This window comes from Physeter macrocephalus, chromosome 18, assembly GCF_002837175.3.
Source record: "Physeter macrocephalus isolate SW-GA chromosome 18, ASM283717v5, whole genome shotgun sequence".
Classification (NCBI taxonomy): domain Eukaryota; kingdom Metazoa; phylum Chordata; class Mammalia; order Artiodactyla; family Physeteridae; genus Physeter; species Physeter macrocephalus.
In genome coordinates, this window is record NC_041231.1 from 60,979,244 (window position 1) to 61,001,441 (window position 22,198).

The 22,198-nt window shown below is 37.1% G+C and overlaps 1 protein-coding gene across 1 annotated transcript in view; it reads left to right on the top strand.

Moving 5' to 3' along the window:
• The window catches only part of NEK10 (NIMA related kinase 10), a 325,365-nt gene that overhangs the window by 96,380 nt on the left and 206,787 nt on the right, over window positions 1–22,198 (top strand). The window contains exons 21-23 of the mRNA XM_028479673.2: window positions 241–286; window positions 2,490–2,611; window positions 2,750–2,852. Of these exons, the coding sequence (XP_028335474.1) occupies window positions 241–286; window positions 2,490–2,611; window positions 2,750–2,852 (271 nt within the window). The remainder of the gene's footprint in view (window positions 1–240; window positions 287–2,489; window positions 2,612–2,749; window positions 2,853–22,198) is intronic.

A 22,198-nucleotide genomic window follows, 5' to 3' on the forward strand; every position in this document is an offset into this window, starting at 1 on the left:
AGTTTTCAATTCTATTTGGTAAGGCTATATGGGAGATTGCTATTTTCAGAACAGTTTTGTGAGCAGCAAATAAAAAGAATCCTGAAAAATTAGATGATATCTTGAAATGCTTTGTTTTATAAATAAATATAAATATGATGATTTCTTTGTTGTTTTCAAGTATGAAATCCAACTAAATTGTCTGTGAAAACAAGTTTATATTTTGAAGTAGTATAATGTTTGTTATTTATTTTCTTATAGCTTTATCATCCCAATATTGTACGCTATTACAAAACATTTCTGGAAAGTAAGTGTGAGTTTCCATGATATTTCTAATAATGTATCTATGTTACTTACATATTTTTATTTTAGAATGTTACAAAATAAGCTTAGTCAACTATTTTCTCTACCTTTTTTGTTGTCTATATGACAGTGGAAGACATTGTGCATCACTTTCTTGATCAGTGAAACACTGATAATCAATTATCAAAAGATACTTATAAAATTCTTAGGGCTTCCCTGGTGGCGCAGTGGTTGAGAGTCCGCCTGCCGATGCAGGGGACACGGGTTCGTGCCCCGGTCCGGGAAGATCCCACATGCCGCGGAGCGGCTGGGCCCCTGAGCCATGGCCGCTGAGCCTGCGCGTCCGTACCCTGTGCTCCGCAACGGGAGAGGCCACAACAGTGAGAGGCCTGAGTACCGCAAAAAAAAAAAAAAAAAATTCTTAGATCCCTATATGTAAGACAGCATGAACAAACCAAAATTATAATTATTGCTATTTTCATATACAAAAAGCCCATAGTAGGATCAGGAGAAAAGAAAACTAGAGGTTGGTAGCTTCTTTAAGAAAAAATGACATTTTTTTGTCATCTTTAAGAAAAAAATGACATTTACCACCCCCCAAATAAATTGGGTCTAGGTTTTTTGAGATTTCTTTTTCTTCAAGTTCAGGTAATTGCCACAACGTGGCGATGGAGCCCTGACTGATTCTGCATCATCAATGGGATGATGGAATACGGAATCAAGTCTTGAGGTGAAACCAAACTCAGTCACTTGTTTTAAAAAAATAGGACATTTGACTGAAGTAATATACATATTAATAAACCTTATGTGCTTCACCTGTGAAATTTCAAAATAAATCTCCTTTAAAGGGGCTTCCTTGCTGCCTCTTTATCAGTACTATTGTTATGCAAACCTGTTGTGTACTTTGGCATGTTATGATTTTACCCATCTCCCTTCCTCTGGTTGACTCAGAGGAACTAAGTGCTGAAACTCTTCAGTAAATCCTGCCCCCTTGGCCATTTGTTCTTGATATTAGAATAATTTCCCATCATTTAGTGCATATCCCATCATAAAGAGATCTAGACTAGCTTCTGACTTGTACTGAAGTGACACAACTTGTCTTAATTTAAAAACAAAATAACCTGACTTCTTCCAAAAAGAATTGGCAGTGACTTAAAAATACATAAGATAAAATAGATTAAGAAATCATGATAAAAGGAAATAAAAGGTGAGAAAATTAATGCTAGAGGCAAGATTAGTACATATAGTAAATATTTCTTGGGATTATGAAGAATTGGAAACAATATAAATGTCAATCTTTAGGAGAATGATTAAATAAATTATGATACATCTGTATTGTGGAATACCATGTAACCAACAGAAAGAGTGGCATGGGTCTGTGTGTACTGACGAACATATAAGAATGTTGAATGAAAAAAGTATAAATTGCAGAATATGTATGGTGTAGCTTCATTTTTGTAAATGTTGTATATATACATATTTTACATACATCCAAAACATTACAAAAGATACATATCACATACTGTTGTTAATAGTTACACATTGACTTTGGAGGAGAAAGTAGAATTTACTTCTGTTTCTTGGCATCCAAAGCAAAGAGACAAACCCAGTCAGTTAGGTGAGGTTTCTGGGATCCATGAGCTGAAATCTGGAGAAGGCCAGCTTTCTCAGCTCTTGAGCTGGCATCACAGAAATTTCCATCATGGATGGTATATCCAGTGGGGTCATTGCTAAACCATGGTATGATTTCATTGTAAAATACTGTAAGGTAAATCTATGAGACTCAAGAACGGTGCAGTTTAATGTCTGAATGTCTGGCTTGATTTAAGGGTAAATTTTAGACCATTGAGCGGAAAGCTGTGTTTACCTGTTCTTCAGGGAATCCTCCATGACTTGGGATCATTTACTTGCTCTCTTTGGTGCCTCCCAACCCTTCCACATCCTGGTGTACACAGAAAATGATAAAATTTGCCAGCGTAAACTTATGCTAGGAGGTTGCCTGTAGCTGAAAGAGACTGTTGCTGGGCTCCTGTTGTCCCCAAGACCCCCTAGCCCCCAGCCCCTCCAGACCTGATTGGGTCCATGTCTCTAACTCTTTTGTGTTGTGCCCTGAACACCCATTGGGAAACTTGGATTCTAATTCATAAGTTTTTTCAAAATGTCTATATTGAATTTATTTCTATTACCTTTTCTTGTTTTTTATATAGATGATAGGTTGTATATAGTTATGGAGCTTATAGAAGGGGCCCCTCTTGGAGAGCATTTCAGTTCTTTGAAGGAAAAACAACATCATTTTGCTGAAGAGAGACTATGGAAAATATTTATACAGGTATCTTTTATCTTCATTAACTTTTTCTATGAAACAGTAAAGTTCTGAGCTGATTTCCTAGAGTTGTGTGTAGTGGTCATGAGTGGCTGTCTATCTGTATATATCGGGGAAATAACATTTGTTCTTTGCTGTTTGAAGCTGTGCCTAGCTCTTCGGTACCTACACAAGGAGAAGAGGATCATCCATAGAGACCTGACGCCAAACAACATTATGTTGGGGGATAAGGACAGAGTAACAGTTAGTAAGTATAAAAATCTGAAAATTTTCAACTTGAGAGTCTCTGAATATTATTCTAGGGCAGAGTTGTTCGATAGAACTTTCTGCACTGAATGGCGTGTTCTCTGTCTGCACTGTCTGGTATGGCAGCCACTGGCCACATGTGGCTAACAGGCACTTGAAAAGTGTCTGATAGCCTATGTGCCTGAGGATATGAATTTTAAATTCTATCAAATTTTAGTTAATTTAAATATCCCTATGTGACTAGTGGATACTGTATTGGACAGTGACTAGTGTAGTTCTTGATGACTGAATTGTATTTTGCCTGTATGAGAGAATAAAATACTCTTAGGTTGCTTGGACATTTAATTCCTAAATCAATGGTTTCTAGGTTTTTTTCCTTTCTGTAGAACACTTCTTTGTCAACAAAGCCTTTTAGAACCACCACATGAGCACATTGTTGAACTATTTTAATATAGACTGTGACATATGGGTGACAAATGTACATATCAAGGGCTGTAAAAAATCCAGCCATTTGTATACTTCAACATTTTTCACTTTTTATCACAATATTTTCAACTGTAGCAGGTAAGTTGTCTAATTCTTAATCATAACTTAAAATGAACTTTTTAGCTTAGAGTGATATGTTAGCTTTCTCCTGCCCTCTTCACTCACGAACACTTAAGTTACTCCCATGGACTATTAATGGTTTGCCAGCTCTAAGTAGGGAGACATCTCTAAATCAGTGGTCTGCAAATATTTGTGATCATGAAATTCCATTAGTAAATTCTTTTGATAATACACTGCCAGTATATCAATATGTATGCTTATTTATGAATTCTGTACACATATCACTGTATAATTATTCTATAGTACATACAGTCAACAGAAATAAAATATAAAGGGGTACATTAAAATTCAAAATAAGGGTGTTGATATTTTTCACCCCACCCCCACCCGCCAGTGGATTGCCTTAGGCACCCAGCTTTGGAGGCCACTGCCCTAAATTTTATTGATGTGAAAGACATTTGACAACATTTTAAAGCTGAGTCTCTTAGTTTTGGAAGAATCTGATTCCTCATGAAGGCAATTCCAAATGTACACATTTACCCATAACCACATCCTCAGTAACAAGGATTAGATTCACTGTCCAGATTTTTTAAAGTAAAACATGTTATATCAGTCTAAAAAATAAAAGAATATCCTAAAACAGAAGTTTTGTTGATAACCTTCAATGCAAAGTTACTTGGAAATATTTCAAGCCAGTGCTTTGTGAAATGTAAGATGAGACCAAATAATTGTGACTCTTCATCTCAGATACACATTTGCTTAATCATTGGAAGTTAATCATAATTTTGTTCATCATAAGCTTTTTACTTTTTTACTTTTTATAAATTACACTTGTGTTTCCTTAAGAATATTTACTATTTATATGCTTGTAGATATTTTAATTTATAAGTTAATAAGGATTATTATAAATTGTGTGTTTGAATTTCATAGCAAACAGTATATATACTTTTAAATAGTATTAAACAGATTTGTTTAATAGTTTAATAGATCTGTTTAATCCTTCTAAGACGACTATTCAGGTCATATTTTCTGAGTAATAGCCAACCCCGCATTCCATTTTCTTACTAAGATTAGCTGCAGTCATTTCCTTTGGTTACATTTAAATACATTGAGATTAATCTTTGATTGTAGTAGCCTGATTTATTTTCTTTCTAAACTTATTTTAAGTAATTTTTATATTTATTTTCTTTAACCAGTAGCACACATAAAAAATGGTTTACAAAATAAAATTGTGCTAAAAATCTTATAAAGAAAAACCTACCTCTTTGCAACCCCCAGTTCCATTTCCCTAAAACAACCACTTTTCAGTCTTTTTAGCTCTTTCTTCTGGTATCTGGCTTTCCATTGTGATAGTTGAAGATTCAGTTTTCTTATTTTTTTCTTCATCCCCATCTGCCATCCTGCAATACAGTTATAGCACAATTTGGGGTTAAATCAGCATTCAGTATTTACATTATTACTACTGTGTAATTATTATTCAATGTTGATTACCTCTCCTTCCTTATAGACCTTTTGTTTTTTCTAGGGTTAATAATTGCCTTCTTGTTTATTTTCCTAGTTTTCTGTGTACCTTTTATTTCTTCTTCCCAAATCTTCTAAAAGGATTATAAAAGCCCTCTCTGTACTATTTCCACATGGTCAAACAAGACAGTTACTCTCAGTTTTTTTTTTTTCCTGGACACCCATTTCCTGTACCTCTTTGCTGTAAGGTAGACTGGGTTTGACTTTAGGTCTGCTGCACAGCCATTGTCCTGGAACTTTCGTGCTCCTTTTTTTTTAAATTTGGCCACACCATGTGGCTTGTGGGATCTCAGTTCCCTGACCAGGGATTGAACCTGGGCTTCCGCAGTGAAAGCACCAAATCCTAACCACTAGACCACCAGGGAATTCCCATGCTCCTTTTCTGATCAGAGTCTCTATTTTCCTACATCCTGTCTCTTTCTCTTTCTTTTTTAACTCCCCTATTTTGCCAAAGTGTATCTTCTAGTACTTTCCTAAGAAAGAGTGCTTTGGAAGTTATAATTTTTACTTAAAAATTTTTTTTTCTTATTTAGAAATTTTTGAGGTATAAGTGACATATAACATTATATTAGTTTCAGGTGAACAACATAATGATTTGATATTTGTATACACTGGAGCCTGCAGGCAGTTGGGTGGAGCTGCGTCTTGGTGTCTAGATGGAGACCTCCAGGAGAGCTCATGTCAATTAATATTCCCTGGGCCGGGAATTCTCTGGTGGTCCAGTGTCCTGGACTCCCACCCCAGAGGCTCAGGCCTGACCCATGGCCAGGGAACCAAGACCCCACAGGGCAAGTGGCACAGCAAAAAAAAAAAAAAAAAAAAAGGAAAAGAAAACAGACAAACAAAACACAAGACAAATGATAAAAACAGACAAAGAAAGAAAAGAAAAGAAAAGAAAACTAAAAACAAGAGAACAACCAAACAAAGAATCCCAAAGTGAAAATGAACAATAAAAACAAAACTAACAAAAACAAAAAACAAAACAAAAGCAGAAAGCCAACTAAGAAAAAAAAGCAAAGAGGGCTTCCCTGGTGGCACAGTGGTTGAGAGTCCGCCTGCCGATGCAGGGAACATGGGTTCGTGCCCTGGTCCGGGAAGATCCCACATGCCACGGAGCGGCTAGGCCTGTGAACCATGGCTGCTGAGCCTGCGCGTCTGGAGCCTGTGCTCTGCAACGGGAGAGGCCACAACAGTGAGAGGCCTGCATACCACACACACACACACACACACAAAAACAAAGAAAACATAAAACACAAAAAAAGATCAAAAATGTTTATATCTAAAAATGAAACAAAGAACAAAAACAAGAAAAAAACCCACAAAATAACAAAAAGTAAAGTAGAAAAATAAAAAATATATTAAAAAATGTTTATAAAGAAAATAAAAAATAAAAACAATAACAACAGAACAAAACAAAAAATAACAGTAATAATACTATTTTCCTGGGGCCTCAGCTGTTAGTTTCCTTGCCCCCTCCATGAGCCACAGCCAGCCCCACCTCCCCAGGAGGCCTTCCATTACCTCTAGGTAGGTCTCTGGACCCGCTATGGGCACTGTGGGGGCAGCTCAGCCTCTTACTTGGCCCGACTCCTATGTGTACTTGCCCCCAAAGTCCACAGCTACTAGAGCTAGACTGGTCTCAGTTGTGGGAGCACTCGTTGTCCCTTAGATATTCCATAGACACAGGGTTTACCAAGCTGATCATGGAGATTTAATCCACAGCTTGTGCAGCTGCACAGAGAGATTTCCATTCCTCTTCCTTAGTCGCACTGCCCCTGGAGCTCAGCTTTGGTTTTGGCCTCACCTCTGCATGTGGGCTGCCCTCAGGCATCTGTTCCCTGCCCAGGCAAGAGAGAATGAAAGCAGCGGCTGATTGGAGCACACTTGCTCACTCAGGCCAGGGAGGAATAAGGCTGCCACAACTGGAGTGTGTGAGAAGTGCCTCCGTTTTTTTTGGAGGGGCGGTTGTTTGTTTGATTTTTACCGTCCACATATAAGTGAGATTATGCGGTATGTCTTTGACTTATTTCACTTAGTATAATGCCTTCAGGGTCCATCCATGTTACTGCAAATGGCAAGATTTCATTCTTTTTTATGGCTGAATCATATATGTATGTATGTATGTGTATATATATGTACGTGTATAATGCATATATACATATGAATAAACATGTAGATATAGATACATATATACACATACATTTCACATTTTCTTTATTCACTCATTTATTATAGCTCTTAGGTTGCTTCCATATCTTGTCTATTTTAAGTAATGCTGCAATTAACTCTTTTCAAATAATGTTTTTGTTTTCTTTGGATAAATACCCAGAAGTGGAATTGCTAGATCATATGATAGTTTTATTTTTAATATTTTTAGGAACCTCCATACTGTTTTCCAAGGTGGCTGTACCAATTTACATTCCTACCAACAGTGCACAAGGGTTCCCTTTTCTTCACATCCTCACCAATGCTTGTTTGTTTTGTTTTGTTTTGTTTTTTGCCTTTTTGATGATAGCCATTCTAACAGGTGTGAAGTGATATATCTTATGTGGTTGTGATTCGTATTTCCTTGATGATTAGGAATATTGAACATCTTATCATGTACCTGTTGGCCATCCTATGTCTTCTTTGGGAAAATATCTATTCAGATCTGCCCATTTTTCAATCAGACTGTTTTTGGGATTTTTTTTTTTGTTTTTGCTACAGAGTTGTATGAGTTCTTTATATATTTTCGACATTGACCCTGTATTGAATGTGATTTGCAAATCTTTTCTCCAATTCAGTAGGTTGCCTTTTTATTTTGTTAATGGTTTTCTTTCCTATGCAGAAGCTTTTTAGTTTGATGAAGTCCCACTTGTGTATTTTTGCTTTAGTTGCTTTGCTTTGAGTGTCAATTCTAAAAATCATTGCCAAGATCAATGTCAAGGAGCCTACATTTTCTTCTAGGAGTTTTATGGTTTCGGGTCTTACGTTCAAGTCTTTAATCCAATTTGACTTAATTTTTGTGTATGGTATAAGATAGCAGTCCAGTTTCATTCTTTTGCATGTGGCTGTCCAGTTTTCCCAACACCACTGGGAGTTTTAATTTTTAGATGCTTGCATGTCACAAAATATTTTTGAGGGACCCTCATATTTGGTTGTTAGTTTGGCTAGGTGTAATATTCTCAGATGAACATGATCATCCTTCCAAATTTTGAAGGCATTACTCCAGTCTTCTAGTATCCCGTTTTGCTGTTAGAAAATCCAATGGTATTCTAATTCCCGTTGCTTGATACATGAGTTGTTTTATGTCTCTGGAAAGTTTTAGAATGCTCCCTTTATCCACTGCTTTGGGTGGGTCTCTTTTCATTCATCGTGTCTGAAACTAGGTCTGCTCTTCAATCTGGAGACTTAAAACTTCACTCCTGGGAAATATTCCTGCACTGTTTTTTCACTACTTTTCTTCCCTCTGCTTTCTGTGTTTCCTCTTCTAGAATTCCTATTATTCTTAGATGTTGTATATTCCAAATACATAAGTCCCTTATGTACGAACCTTCAAGTTGTGAACTTCAAAGATGTGAACGTGCATTCCATCAATATCAGGTGTGAGTAAAATTACAGCTTGTCCTCCATCTCTTATTGCTGACGACCCTTCAGCTCTACTATCTCCCACCTCCTCTCCCTCCTCCAGTCAGTAACTCTTCTTGCTTCGTCACTTGATGGCAGCCCCTATATGTCAGATGTTGTACTGTACTACTGCACTTTTCAAGGTACTGTACTGTAAGATTAAAAATGTTTTCTTTGTTTTTTGTGTTTGTTTTTTATGTATTATTTGTGTGAAAAGTATTATAAACCTATTACAGTACAGTACTATATAGCCTATTGTGTTAGTTGGGTACCTAGGCTAACTTTGTTGGACTTACGAACAAATTGGACTTACGAATGCACCTCAGAACAGGACTCATTCGTATGTCAGGGACTTGCTGTAGTCTAATTTTTAAAATAATTGTTCTCTTAGTTTTCAGCTCTTTGTACTTTAGAGTTATTTCTATAACTTTATTTTCTAGTGATTATACTGAATATTTAATTTGGATTAATATATTTTTAATCCCCTCAAATTTCATCTTGTTCCTTATGCTCTACTATCTCCCACCTCCTCTCCCTCCTCCAGTCAGTAACTCTTCTTGCTTCGTCACTTGATGGCAGCCCCTATATGTCAGATGTTGTACTGTACTACTGCACTTTTCAAGGTACTGTACTGTAAGATTAAAAATGTTTTCTTTGTTTTTTGTGTTTGTTTTTTATGTATTATTTGTGTGAAAAGTATTATAAACCTATTACAGTACAGTACTATATAGCCTATTGTGTTAGTTGGGTACCTAGGCTAACTTTGTTGGACTTACGAACAAATTGGACTTACGAATGCACCTCAGAACAGGACTCATTCCTATGTCAGGGACTTGCTGTAGTCTAATTTTTAAAATAATTGTTCTCTTAGTTTTCAGCTCTTTGTACTTTAGAGTTATTTCTATAACTTTATTTTCTAGTGATTATACTGAATATTTAATTTGGATTAATATATTTTTAATCCCCTCAAATTTCATCTTGTTCCTTATTCTATTTTCATGGAATCTTGATTTTATTCTCTGTCAGTATAATATAGACTTTTCTCTTCCACACCCTGCATTGTTTCTGTATCTTTTGGATCCACTTTTTTTTTTTTTTTCCTGGTTCATGTGCTCTCTATTTCCTGTTGGAGATTTTCCTCAAATGTCTGTTGATCTAAGCTGGCCCTTAATACTTATGAGAAAGACACTAAAAAGGCTGTGTGTTACAGTTAAGGGTGTCATCTGGTGGACTTTAGAGCACAGTGGAAAATTTCCTTAGGAGACTCCCAATGTCATTGCTTAAACTTTTTCCAGATAATGCACCCCCCAATATCTTGCCTGAGATGATGTCCTTCTGTCTGCTGTCATTCTGGGAGCAGTGTGGATGAAGAGGTCTCAGGGAGCCACATTCAGTTGACAGATTTTCACTGAATTCCCATGAGTTCAGCCACACTCTGCTTGGTGCTTTTCTGGTTCAGTTTCTTTGCAAAATAAATGTCTATTTTTCTGCTAGTGACACAGAGAACTCAATTTACTGGTAGCACCATGTGTGAGTATGGGACAGGACCTGGGGACTTGATTTTAATTCCTGGGGACTTGATTTGTACTTCACTTCTGCCTTGGGCAGCACCCTTTTGGCCTTTCTATTCTCAGGCACATGGGTTAGGATGCCTGCTGTGTACCATCCTTCCTCTACTTCCCATCTTACAAAAAATCATTGGAATATATCATCCTCTGTTGTCACATCTCATTGTCCCTGTGGGTAGCTTTTCAAGGAAAATTCCTTTCCCTTCACTTTAGCAAGGTTTTGAGAGCTAGAGGAGATAAACACATAAGTCAGTCCATCCTTTAACCCCAAGTGGGCAGGCTAGTTACATTATTAAGTCTACACATTAAACTTAACAAAATACCCCACTTCCCATGTTTACTCTATAACTTTAATAAATATACTTATATTTTACTCACACTCAAATTGTAAAGGATTCCCTAGAAAAAGTTACTTTGTTTAACAAAAATAATAAAACCTTAATTTTTTTCTTTGTCCTGCCCCTCATTGCAAGTCTGCCTAACCTTATTCTTATTATCATTTATTAGACTTATACTTAAGTGTTATTAATTTTAAAATTATTTTCGATTTTTTAGACTTTTTAGCTTTAAGTGAGGCAATATTTTTCTAGTTTCAAATAAAGAAGCAGTGATAAATCTTAGAACAGAATTTTATCCTAGTTCAGTTTCTCTCCACTAAAGTAATTATTTGCAGGACATGAATGGGCTGCCATTATTTTCAATGAGTATAAAATGATTTTATGACTAAGAAGGTAATCCATAGAGAACTGACATCACTATTTTAAAATATTTAAAATAAAATATAGTGATGAAATATGTTTTTCAGTGTCTATCACTATTGATATAAATATGGACATTAGAGACTCTTGTTTTTAAGAGGGGTTATCATTAAATTAAAATCTTAGGCATTAATTTGAAACCAAATGTATAAGATTCCCATAATTTGAGAGGTTTAAATAAAGTTGCAATTCATAAAGCCTATAAAAATAGGCTGTGGTACACAAGTGAAGGCATATCACCGAAGAGGGACAGCCGTGTCATATTTTATTTTTCTCTTTTCTTTTGCTAGGTTTATTTACTCCCAGAAAAGAAGCACAGAATTACCAAGTGATGTTTAAGATGCATGAGACAAAATATATTGAAAATGTGACCAGAAAAAAGAGTTGTAGAAAAACTAAAATTGCCTTCCTCTCCTCTTTTTTCTCAATGTAGGTGAATGAGATGATTTAAGATGGAGGTTGGTTTGCAATTATTTATATAGCAAGTGGAGTTTGCCTTCATGAGGCAGTAGAAAGTAATAACATATTTGAGTATGTGTGGTTTTACAAATGGTATTTAATTTAATGTCTAAATATGTTTACATTTAAAAGACTGGATTTTTCAATGACTTGTGCCATGGAACATGCCCAGGTCTCGCCCCTGAGTTTATTTACAGACTTGGAGGCCACACATGGGAGCAGACCCTGACTCAGGGGCACACCAGGTGAAGCACAAAGTTGGCCCTAAATGCTGGCAGCTGCCTGCTGCCAAGTAGGAGAGAATCTGCTGAAAGGGAACTAGCCTCTGAACCCACCATTTCACATTTCTTGGCTTTTCAAATACACATTTTAATGTAAAACCTGCATGCCCCCTTTTCTTCCCTGCTCCCAAATATAAAAGGAAGAAAAAGGAAAAAACAAAACTCATTCAACTATAGGTAATAGATTTCAGACATGGGCTTTGGTGCATCACTCAAGAGGTCACATGTTCATCCTGCAACCAAACAGGCCGTGCATATTTCTAGATGTTTCTCCAATGACATGTGGCTGTTGCTACTAGTAATAACAACAAGGGCATACTCAAGTCGATGGAATATTTATTAAAGGCTCAAATGCTCATCAAATACCATCGTATGCTAGACATGTGGGGGTGGGTAGAAGATGAAAGCCATGGTCTCTATCCCCCGAGTCTTATGGGAAAGACTTTTAGTTCTTCACTCAGCAATTATCTTCTGAGCTGCCGTATCCTGCAGTGAACAAGGCAAGCATGCCAGACATGATCACTATCTTCATGGAGCTTATAGTTGTATTACAGGGTGATAAAGCCTAGAGTATTGTCTATGCAAAATATATTAGTCAGGATGGGACATGTTATGCTGTAGTAACAAGTAATGTGAAAGTCTCAGCAGCTTAAAACAGTGGCAAACTACAGCCTGTGGGACAAATCCAGCTGTGGCCTGTCTTCTTATGTCCTGTGAGTTAAGAAGGGTTTTACATTTTTAAATGGTGTTAAAAGGAAGAATATGTGGCAGTTACCATATGTGGCCCCAACAGCTTAAATATTTATCATCTGCCTCGTTATAGAAAAAGTCTGTCCACCACAGCTTAAAACAGCAAGGTCTCTATCTTGTTCATAATACATGAGCATTGTAGGTCAGTAAGGGAGCTGTGCTCAGAGATCAGGCTGGCTGAAGACCTCCATACCTGCTTCCACATCAGAGGTAGGGAAGAGAGAGCATGGCAAACCATACCTCAGCTCTCAAAGCTCTGCCCTAAAGTTTCAGATATTACTTCTGCTCAGAATTCATTGGTCAAAGCAAGCCAAGTTCACCAGGGTGAGGATATGTTCCTCCTCCAGAAATAATGTGGGTGATCAGTTATATAGTCTTCCACAACTATCATGCACAGGAGAAAATGTGACTAATTCTGCCTCGGGGAGCCTTCTGGTGAGGAGCTGGGCAGGACAGGTAAAGAGTTTCAAGTAGGGGTACAGCAAATGCAAAGGATTAGAGACCCAAAGCAGTACAGTGTGCCGAGGGGCTAGCAAGATGCTCAGTAGAGGCTTTGGTGGGTGAGAGCTGGGACTCTGACGTCTGTTCAGAGATTAGCTTCAAGATTTCAGACTGAAAACTATGTGATCAGATTTGGGATAGAGAGATCATTGTGATGGCAGGTGAGGGGGCACCGTGGAGAACGACTGGAGACAGATCCCCAGTATAGGAGGTGGATTGGTTTGGATATGTTTGGGTGCAAAAAGCCAGGATGACAATGGTTTAATCCAGGAGGACACGTAGTTATCTCATAACAAAGGGACTGGAGGTGAGCAGTGCCAGGTCTGATTCAGCAGCTCAGCTACAATCTAGGTTTTTCTGTCCTTTCTCTCCATTTTCTTCAGCAGATTGGCCAGAGCTCCAGGCATTATTACCAAATCCAAAGACAGGAATCAGGGTGGCAGCTAGGGTGAAAAAACAGATTCTTCTTTTTGAATAGCTACTCCTTTTATCATAGAAGAAAATCTCTCACAGGGGTCTTTCCCAGGGATTCCTGTTAGACTTATTACATTCTTTTGGCCAAAGCGAAGTCATGCAACCACCCCTGGCTGTAAGGGAGACTCTCTAGGTGAGCTCCCAGCCTGTACAGCTGGAGATGGGAAAGGGAGGTGGGGGTGGCCAATGGCTTTTGGAGAGCTAGCCTGTGGTATTTGCCGCTAAAGCTCTTGCAATTGTCCATAAAGACGTGTAAGTTTTACCTATGGCAGCAGGAGAAGAGGATATGGCAGAAGGATTATACTCAGCAGTTATTTGGGACCCAGAGTTAAAAAGGTTGCTGGCCAGTTAATGAGGTGTGACAACAGTTGAGAAAGAGTCTGAGTTTATGAAGATCGTGACACCATTGACAGAGAATTAGGTGAGGAAATTTAAGGTGTGAGATTTCTAACATGCTAAGTTAGAAATGCGATTATAGTCTTTTCTGGTTAAAATTCTTCAAGTAGCTAGCTCCCCATGACATTTAAGATAGAGTTTAGATTCCCTAGGGCACCCAAGGCCCTTTCCTCCTGCTCTCTCCTTGCCTTTTGCTCTGGACTCATGGGACAGATTTCTGTTTCCTGAATAGACCAGTCTGTGGTTGTATTGCTCTGTGGCTTCCAAAGTGTTGCTCTCTCTGTCCAGAATGCCCTGCTGCTACTCACTTCTAATGCCACTCCTCCAGGTGGCATCTTTGATGTCTACATCCAATAGGTTCCGAGTCTGGGCTCCCTTAGTACACTGGCCAGGCCTCACTCATTGCACATAAGACATTGGTTTATTGCCAATCCCTCCTTGAGGTAAGGGAAACCAATTTCCTTGACTTTGTTCCTCTGAAAGCATTTAATAAATATTTGTTGAATAAATAGATAGGAGAATGAATGAAAGAATTTTGAGATCTTGATATGATAGCCAAGATTGCCTAAGAAGAGTGCTTTAATGCAAGAGGAATTGGGGATTAAGGTGAAAATCAGGTCCATAAATGGGGAAAGATACAAGCAGTTCCTACTATCATCTCAGCAAACAGTGTAACCCAAAGTTATCTAAGGGAAATATTTTACTTTCTGAATGCCACCAAAATTTGAGAAATCAAATTAGACCTGTCTTGCTATTGAAGAATCCCTGGCATTTTACATGTTTCTAAAGGAGTAGAGGATTTTAATTATTGTTGGTTGGCTCAACTGCGGCTGAGAAATCTGTGTCATTAGAGGAAAAATGAATTAGTTAGGTCTCTTGACCTGTTCTTGTTTTGAGCCTGTTCTGTGGTTTATTTTCTATTAATCAGATTTAGTGTCTATATGAGTTTGAGCTGACACAGAACCTTGAGTGCTCTCAAAAGTCTACAGAATATTGAGTCACTTGTATTTCATACCCTCATAGCATCTGTTGTTGGAAGGGTAGCCACAGAATTTCTGGAATTTCTCTCATGTTGCCCTCATGTTACTAAAAAAGCAAGAAGGTTTTCTGTCAAGTCCACCACAGTTTCCTTATATTGCCATGAAGAAGTATTGAAGCAAATTCAGTCAAATCCAACTTCTAAAAAAATTTTAAGATTATGGATTTTATGACCATTAGTGGGTCATTCTGCAATTCTGAGATTTGAATAGCAGTTGCATTGAGGAAAAGATGAGAATAGTAATCGGGAGAAAGTCAGAGCAGGGTGAGTTCCTAACGCTGGTGGTTAGTCTCTTCTGGTGAGACAGTAGGCTGGGTGAGAGAATATGGAGGCACCAAATCTTTACCACCTTAGGAAAAACTTAGAAATAAAGACTTTCCAATGTTGGGTTAATCCAGAGTTTTGGATTTATATGTCCATATAAAAACACCAAAGATGAAAGATAATAAAGTAGAGATTATTTTAGTGTGTGTTTTCATATGGGCATATTGGGATATAATTTAGTTCTTTGAGAAAATTTTTAATATAAGAAGTAGAATCTGATGTGTTCTGGACACATTGTTTTTATTCTGGGAGATTTCCCAAAGTGTGTTCTCTGAAGCAGCATTGAGAGTAGGTGGGAGTGTCTGTTTTTACAGAGACTAATTCAGCAATGTATGGTACTACACATCTGATTTTCTGATCAGTCTGCCCACCCTCCTAAGTGTAATGAAGGCATTGGAGCCTTTTAGATTCTTGAATCATGCCACAAACAGTGGCAGGCCATATCCATTTGTTCTCTTTATCTATGAGTTTGTTATCATTTTGTTTTGTTTTGATTTTTAGATTCCATATATAAGTACAGTCCTATGGTATTTATCTTTGTCTGACTTACTTCACTAAGCATAATGCCCTCTCAGAGTAATATTCCACTGTGTGTGTGTGTGTGTGTGTGTGTGTGTGTGTGTGTGTGTGTGTATATATTTATTTATTTATCACACCTTCTTTATCCGTTCATCTCTTGATGGGCGCTTGGGTTGCTTTCATATCTTGGCTATTGTAAACAATGCTTCAGTGAACATAAGGGTCCATATATCTTTTTGAGTTAGTGTTTTTGTTTTCTTTGGGTAATACTCAGAAGTGAAATTGCTGGATTGTATAGTAGTTCTATTCTTAATTTTTGGGGAACCTCCATACTGTTTCCATAGTGGCAATACTAATTTACAATCCTATCAATAGTACACAAGGGTTCCCTTTTCTCTACAACCAACATTTGTTATTTGTAGTCTTTTTGATAATAGCCATTCTGACAGGTATGAGGTGATATCTTACTGTGTTTTTGGTTAGCATTTCCCTGATGATTAGTGATGTTGAGCATTTTTTCATGTGTCTGTTTGCCAGCTGTATGTCTTCTTTGGAGAAATGTCTATTCAGGTCCTCTGCCCATTTTCTAATCAGTTTTCTTTTTTTATGTTGAGTTGTATGGCTGTTTATATATTTATATGTCATTTGCAAATATCTTCTCCCATTCAGCGGGCAGCCTTTTCATTTTCTTGGTATCTCCTATAGCTGTGCAAAAGATTTTTTTTAACATCTTTATTGGAGTATAATTGCATTACAATGGTGTGTTAGTTTCTGCTTTATAACAAAGTGAATCAGTTATACATATATACATGTTCCCATATCGCTTCCCTCTTGTGTCTCCCTCCCGGTATTTGTTTTTCTCTTTCTGACTTACTTCACTCTGTATGACAGACTCTAGGTCCATCCACCTCACTACAAATAACTCAATTTCGTTTATTTTTATGGCTGAGTAATATTCCATTGTATATATGTGCCACATCTTCTTTATCCATTCATCTGATAATAGACACTTAGGTTGCTTCCATGTCCTGGCTATTGTAAATAGAACTGCAATGAACATTTTGATACATGACTCTTTTTGAATTATGGTTTTCTCAGGGTATGTGCCCAGTAGTGGGATTGCTGGGTCGTATGGTAGTTCTATTTGTAGTTTTTTAAGGAACCTCCATACTGTTCTCCTTAGTGGCTGTATCAATTTACATTCCCACCAGCAGTGCAAGAGTGTTCCCCTGTGCAAAAGATTTTTAGTTTGATTTAGTCCAATTTGTTTATTTTTGCTTTTATATTTCCCTTGTTTGAGGAGACATATATTTAAAAAAAAAATCCTAAGACCAATGTCAATGCCAGACAATGCCTGTTTTCTCCGAGGAATTTTACGGTTTCATTTAAGTCTTTAATCCATCTTGAATTTATTTTTTTTCATGGTGTGAGAAAGTAGTCCAGTTTGATTCGTTTGCATATAGCTGTTCAGCTTTCCCAACACCATTTATTGAAGAAGCTGTCTTTGCCCCGTTGTATAATCTTGCCTTTGTCATAGAGTAATTCACCACATAAGCATGAGTTTATTTCTGGGCTCTCTATTCTGTTTCATTCACTTATGTGTTTGTTTTTGTGTCAGTACCATACTGTTTTGATAGCTGTAGTTTTGTGGGATAGTTTGAAATCAGGGAGCATGATACCTCCAGCTTTGTTCTTTTTTTCTCAAGATGCTTTGGCTATTCAGGGTCTAATTTCCTTAGAAATTTAGAGTTATTTGTTCTAGTTCGTGAAAAATGGCTTTGGTATTTTGACAGGGATTGGATTGAATCTGTAGATTTCCTTGGGTAATATGGTCATTTTAGCAATATTAATTCTTCCAATACATGAGCATGAGGAGATACATGAGTATCTTTCCATTTGTTTGTGTCATCTTCAATTTTCTTCATCAGTGTATTATAGTTTTCTGAGTACAAGTCTTTTAGGTCTTTGGTTAGGTGTATTCCTATGTATTTTATGTATTTCCTATGTATTTTATTCTTTTTTGATGCAATTGTAAATGGAATTGTTTTCTTAATTTCTGTTTCTGATAGTTTGTTGTTAATGTAAAGCACGCAATGGAATTCTGTGTATTAATTTTGTATTCTGCAACTTTACTCAATTCATTTATTAGTTCTAATAGTTTTGGTAGCATCTTTAGGATTTTGTATATATAGTATCATGTCATCTGCAAACAGTGAGTTTTACTTCTTCCTTTCTAATTTGGATTCCTTTTCTTTCTTTCTCTTGTCTGATTGCTATAGCTAGGAGTTCCAATGCTATGTTGAATAAAAGTGGCAAGAGTGGGCATCCTTGTCTTGTTCCTGATCTTAGAGGAAATTCTTTCAACTTTTCATCATTGAGTAAATGATGAAAGTAAATAAAGGTCATATATGGTCTTGATTATGTTGAGGTATGTTCCCTCTGTGCCCACTTTGCTGAGAGTTTTCATCATAAGTGGATGTTGAATTTTGCCAAAAGCTTTTTCTGCATCTATTAAGGTGATCATATGATTTTTATTTTTCAGTTTGCTAATGTGGTGTATGACGTTGATTGATTTGTGGATGTTGAACCATCCTTGCATCCCTGGGATAAATTCCACTTGATCATGATGTATGATCCTTTTAATGTATTGTTCAATTCAGTTTGCTAATATTTTGTTGAAAATTTTTGCATCTATATTTATCAGTGATACTGACCTGTAGGGTGGTTAGAATACATTCAAACTTAAAATAATCAGTGTGTGTGTGTGTGTGTGTGTGTGTGTGTGTGTGTGTGTGTGTGTGTGTGTGTGAGGTATTTGTCTGATTTTGGTATCAGGTTGACTCTGGCCTTATAGAATGAGTTCAGAAGTATTTTTTTCCTCTTTAATTTTTTGGAATAATTTGGAAAGGTTAGGTGTTAATTCTTCTTTAAATATTTTATAGGGGCTTCCCTGGTGGCGCAGTGGTTGCGCGTCCGCCTGCCGATGCAGGGGAACCGGGTTCGCGCCCCGGTCTGGGAGGATCCCACATGCCGTGGAGCGGCTGGGCCTGTGAGCCATGGCCGCTGAGCCTGCGCGTCCGGAGCCTGTGCTCCGCAACGGGAGAGGCCACAACAGAGGGAGGCCCGCATACCACACACACACACACAAAATATATATATATATATATTTTATAGAATTCACCTGTGAAGCTGTCTGGTCCTGGAATTTAGTTTGTTCAAGTTTTCTTTTTTTATTATTATTACTGATTCAATTTCCTTACTGGTAATTGGCCTGTTCATATTTTCTATTTCTTTCTGGTTTTGTCTTGGGAGATTGTATGTTTCTAGAAATTTATCCATTTCTTTTAGGTTACCCATATTATTGACATGTAATTGTTCATTGTTATCTCTTATGGTTCTTTTCTTTCTGTGGTGTCAGGTGTAACTTCTCTTTCAATTCTGATTTTATTTATTTGGGTGCTCTCCCTTTTTTCTTGATGAGTCTGTCTAAAGGTTTATCAATTTTGTTTATCTTTTCAAAGAACCAACTCTTTATTTCATTGATTTTTTTGTACTGTGTATTTAGTCTCTGTTTCACTTATTTCCACTCTGATCTGTAATCTTTTTTTCATTCTACTAACTTTGGGTTTTGCTTGTTGTTGTTATTTTTTTTCCTAGTTCTTTTAGGTGTAAGATTAGATTTCTTTTAGGGTTTTTCTTGTTTTCTGAGACAGACTTGTATTGCTTTTAGAACTGCTTTTGCTGTATCTCAGAGATTTTGGATTGTTGTTTTTCCATTTTCATTTGTCTCAAGGTTTTGTGTTTTTTTTTCTCTTTGATTTTTTTCACTGACTCATTAGTTGTTTAGTAGCATATTGTCTGGACTCCATGTGTTTGTGTTTTTTACAGTTTTTTTTTCTTTTTTAGTAGTTGATGTCTAGTCTCATACCATTGTGGTCAGAAAAGATGCGTTATGTGATTTCAAACTTCTTAAATTTATTGAGACTTGGTTTGTGGGCTAGCAGGTGATCTATCCTGGAGAATATTCCATGTGCACTTGAAAAGAATGTGTATTCTGCTGCTTTTGGTTGGAATGTTTTGTATATATCTATTAATATACAGATTAATATATCTAATCTATACCAGATTGCTGGTATAATGTGTCATTAAAACCTTACTGATTTTATGTATGGATGATCTGTCCACTGAGGTAAGTGGGGTGTTAAAGTCCCCCACTATTATTGTGTTACTGTCAATTTCTATCTTTATGTCTGCTAATATATGCTTTATATATTTAGGTGCTCCTATGTTAGGTATGTATATACATATGTATACACAAGTATATATTCTCTTGTTGAATTGATCCTTTTCTCATTATGTAATGTCCTTCTTTGTCTCTTCTTACAAATCTTTGTTTTAAAGTCTATTTTGTCTAATATCAATATTGCTTCCTCTGCTTTTTTTTTCATTTCCATTTGCATGGAATATCTTTTTCTATCCCCTCACTTTCAGTCTGTGTGTGTCTTTAAGTCTGAAGTGAGTCTGTTGTAGGCAGCATATACGTAAGTCTTGTTTTTGTTTCCATTCAGCCATTCTATGTCTTTTGATTGGAGCATTTATTCCATTTACATTTAAAGTAATTATGGATAGGTATGTTCTTATTGCCATTTTGTTAAGTATTTTCTGGATTTTAGGAAATTCCATTTTAGACTTGATTAGACTTTCACTTGTTGAATTAGAAATAATATTGTAAATATCAGCTGTACTTCATTTGGAGGAAGGTCAGAGGGAAGTTTTGGGGGTAGGGATTAGAAATCTGCATGATCTACAGAGGCAGATGTGCCAGTGGGACAGGGATTTTCTGAGGAAAACTTTCTGAGCATCTTTCTGGGAAACACTTCTCATCCCCTGTGCAGACCTACACTGACAGGATGTTACTGATAATTCCATTGCTATGGAAGTTGAAGGTTACCTCTGCATTTACTGAGGCAGAAGGAAAAGGCAGAATGGTGGAGGCAGTGGGGTTGCAAGGTGGACATCTTTCTTCTGGCTTCTTGTATAGTTATGCTCAAGCAGAATCTTCTATCATTGCCAAGTATTATGGGGATCTTAACTTATCACTTCCTAAAATTGTCAGAGTCACTCCTTGTTTTTATTTTGCTCAGAGAAGACATTTTAAAATGACAAAAATTTTAGCTATGCTTTGAAGGATAGGAGAAACTGCCCATAACTACATCTCTTGATTATTTACTATGGACTAAAAGTTATACATCCTTTATCTCATCCAATACTCTCAAGCACATTCCCATCTTTACAGATAATGAAGAGGTTTAGAGAGGTTAGGAAACTTGCTTAAATCACCCAAGTAATTGGGTGACAGATCCAGTGATGAACCATGTCTGCTTCTAGAGTTCATCTTTTAACCGAGTCTCTTTATAGTATTCCCTGAGGGAAGCCGTTTCAGGCAAAGAAAAAGGCAGGTTTAAGGGCACCCAGGAGCTCATAATCAAGTGTGGTACAAGGGTGAGGCCAATACTTTGTTGGAGTGGACATTTTAGATTGGCTGATAACGAGAGAGGTCAGTCATCTGAGCATGGCCTGCAGAGTCCTTTATCCCTGTTTCTCTACCCTCTCGCAAGCCTGGCTTTTTCTCAGTTCCTCAATGGACCATGCTCCCTTGATCGCAGGACATTTGTATATGTAGCTTCCTCAGCCTGGAAGTCTCTTCTCCACTTTCTTTTCTTACCTAGTTAACTCCTGCCCTCCTTCGTATATTCATTCAACAACCATTTTATCACAGAAGATTTCCTGATCAGCTGTGTCCCCTACATTACCATCTCATAATATCATATATCTACCTGTTCTTTAATGATCTTATCCTAAGTGTAAATTTACATTTATATGTGTTATTCTTGGTTTAATGTGTATCTCTGCCACTGGTCCTAAGGGTTGTGTCAATATGGATGGTTTCTGATGTGGTTACCATCTTATCTTTAGTACCTAGCCTGTTACCTGGAACATAGTATATACTTAGTGGATATTTGTTGGACAAATGAGTGAATCAGTGAGTACATGTACCATCTTGAAGGCCAGATAGGGCAGCTGGAAACTTTATAAAGAATAGTAATCAGGAGACCTTCTGGTACTTAATGGGGACCTACTGTGATGAAGACAGGGGTTGGTAGATTTTTCCACTGTTAAATACTTTGTAGAATGGATTATAAGGAAAAGCTTTCTGATGAGGTACACCTGGGTTATTGCAGGAGTAGAGAGGGCCTGGGCTCCTGGCATATTTATTTATTTATTTATTTATTTATTTATTTTAACATCTTTATTGGAGTATAACTGTTTTACAATGGTGTGTTAGTTTCTGCTTTATAACAAAGTGAATCAGTTATACATATACATATGTTCCAATATCTCTTCACTCTTGCGTCTCCCTCCCTCACACCCTCCCTATCCCACCCCTCTAGGTGGTCACAAAGCACAGAGCTGATCTCCCTGTGCTATGCGGCTACTTCCCACTAGCTATCTATTTTACATTTGGTAGTGTATATATGTCCATGCTGCTCTCTCACTTCGTCACAGCTTACCCTTCCCCCTCCTCATATCCTCAAGTCCATGCT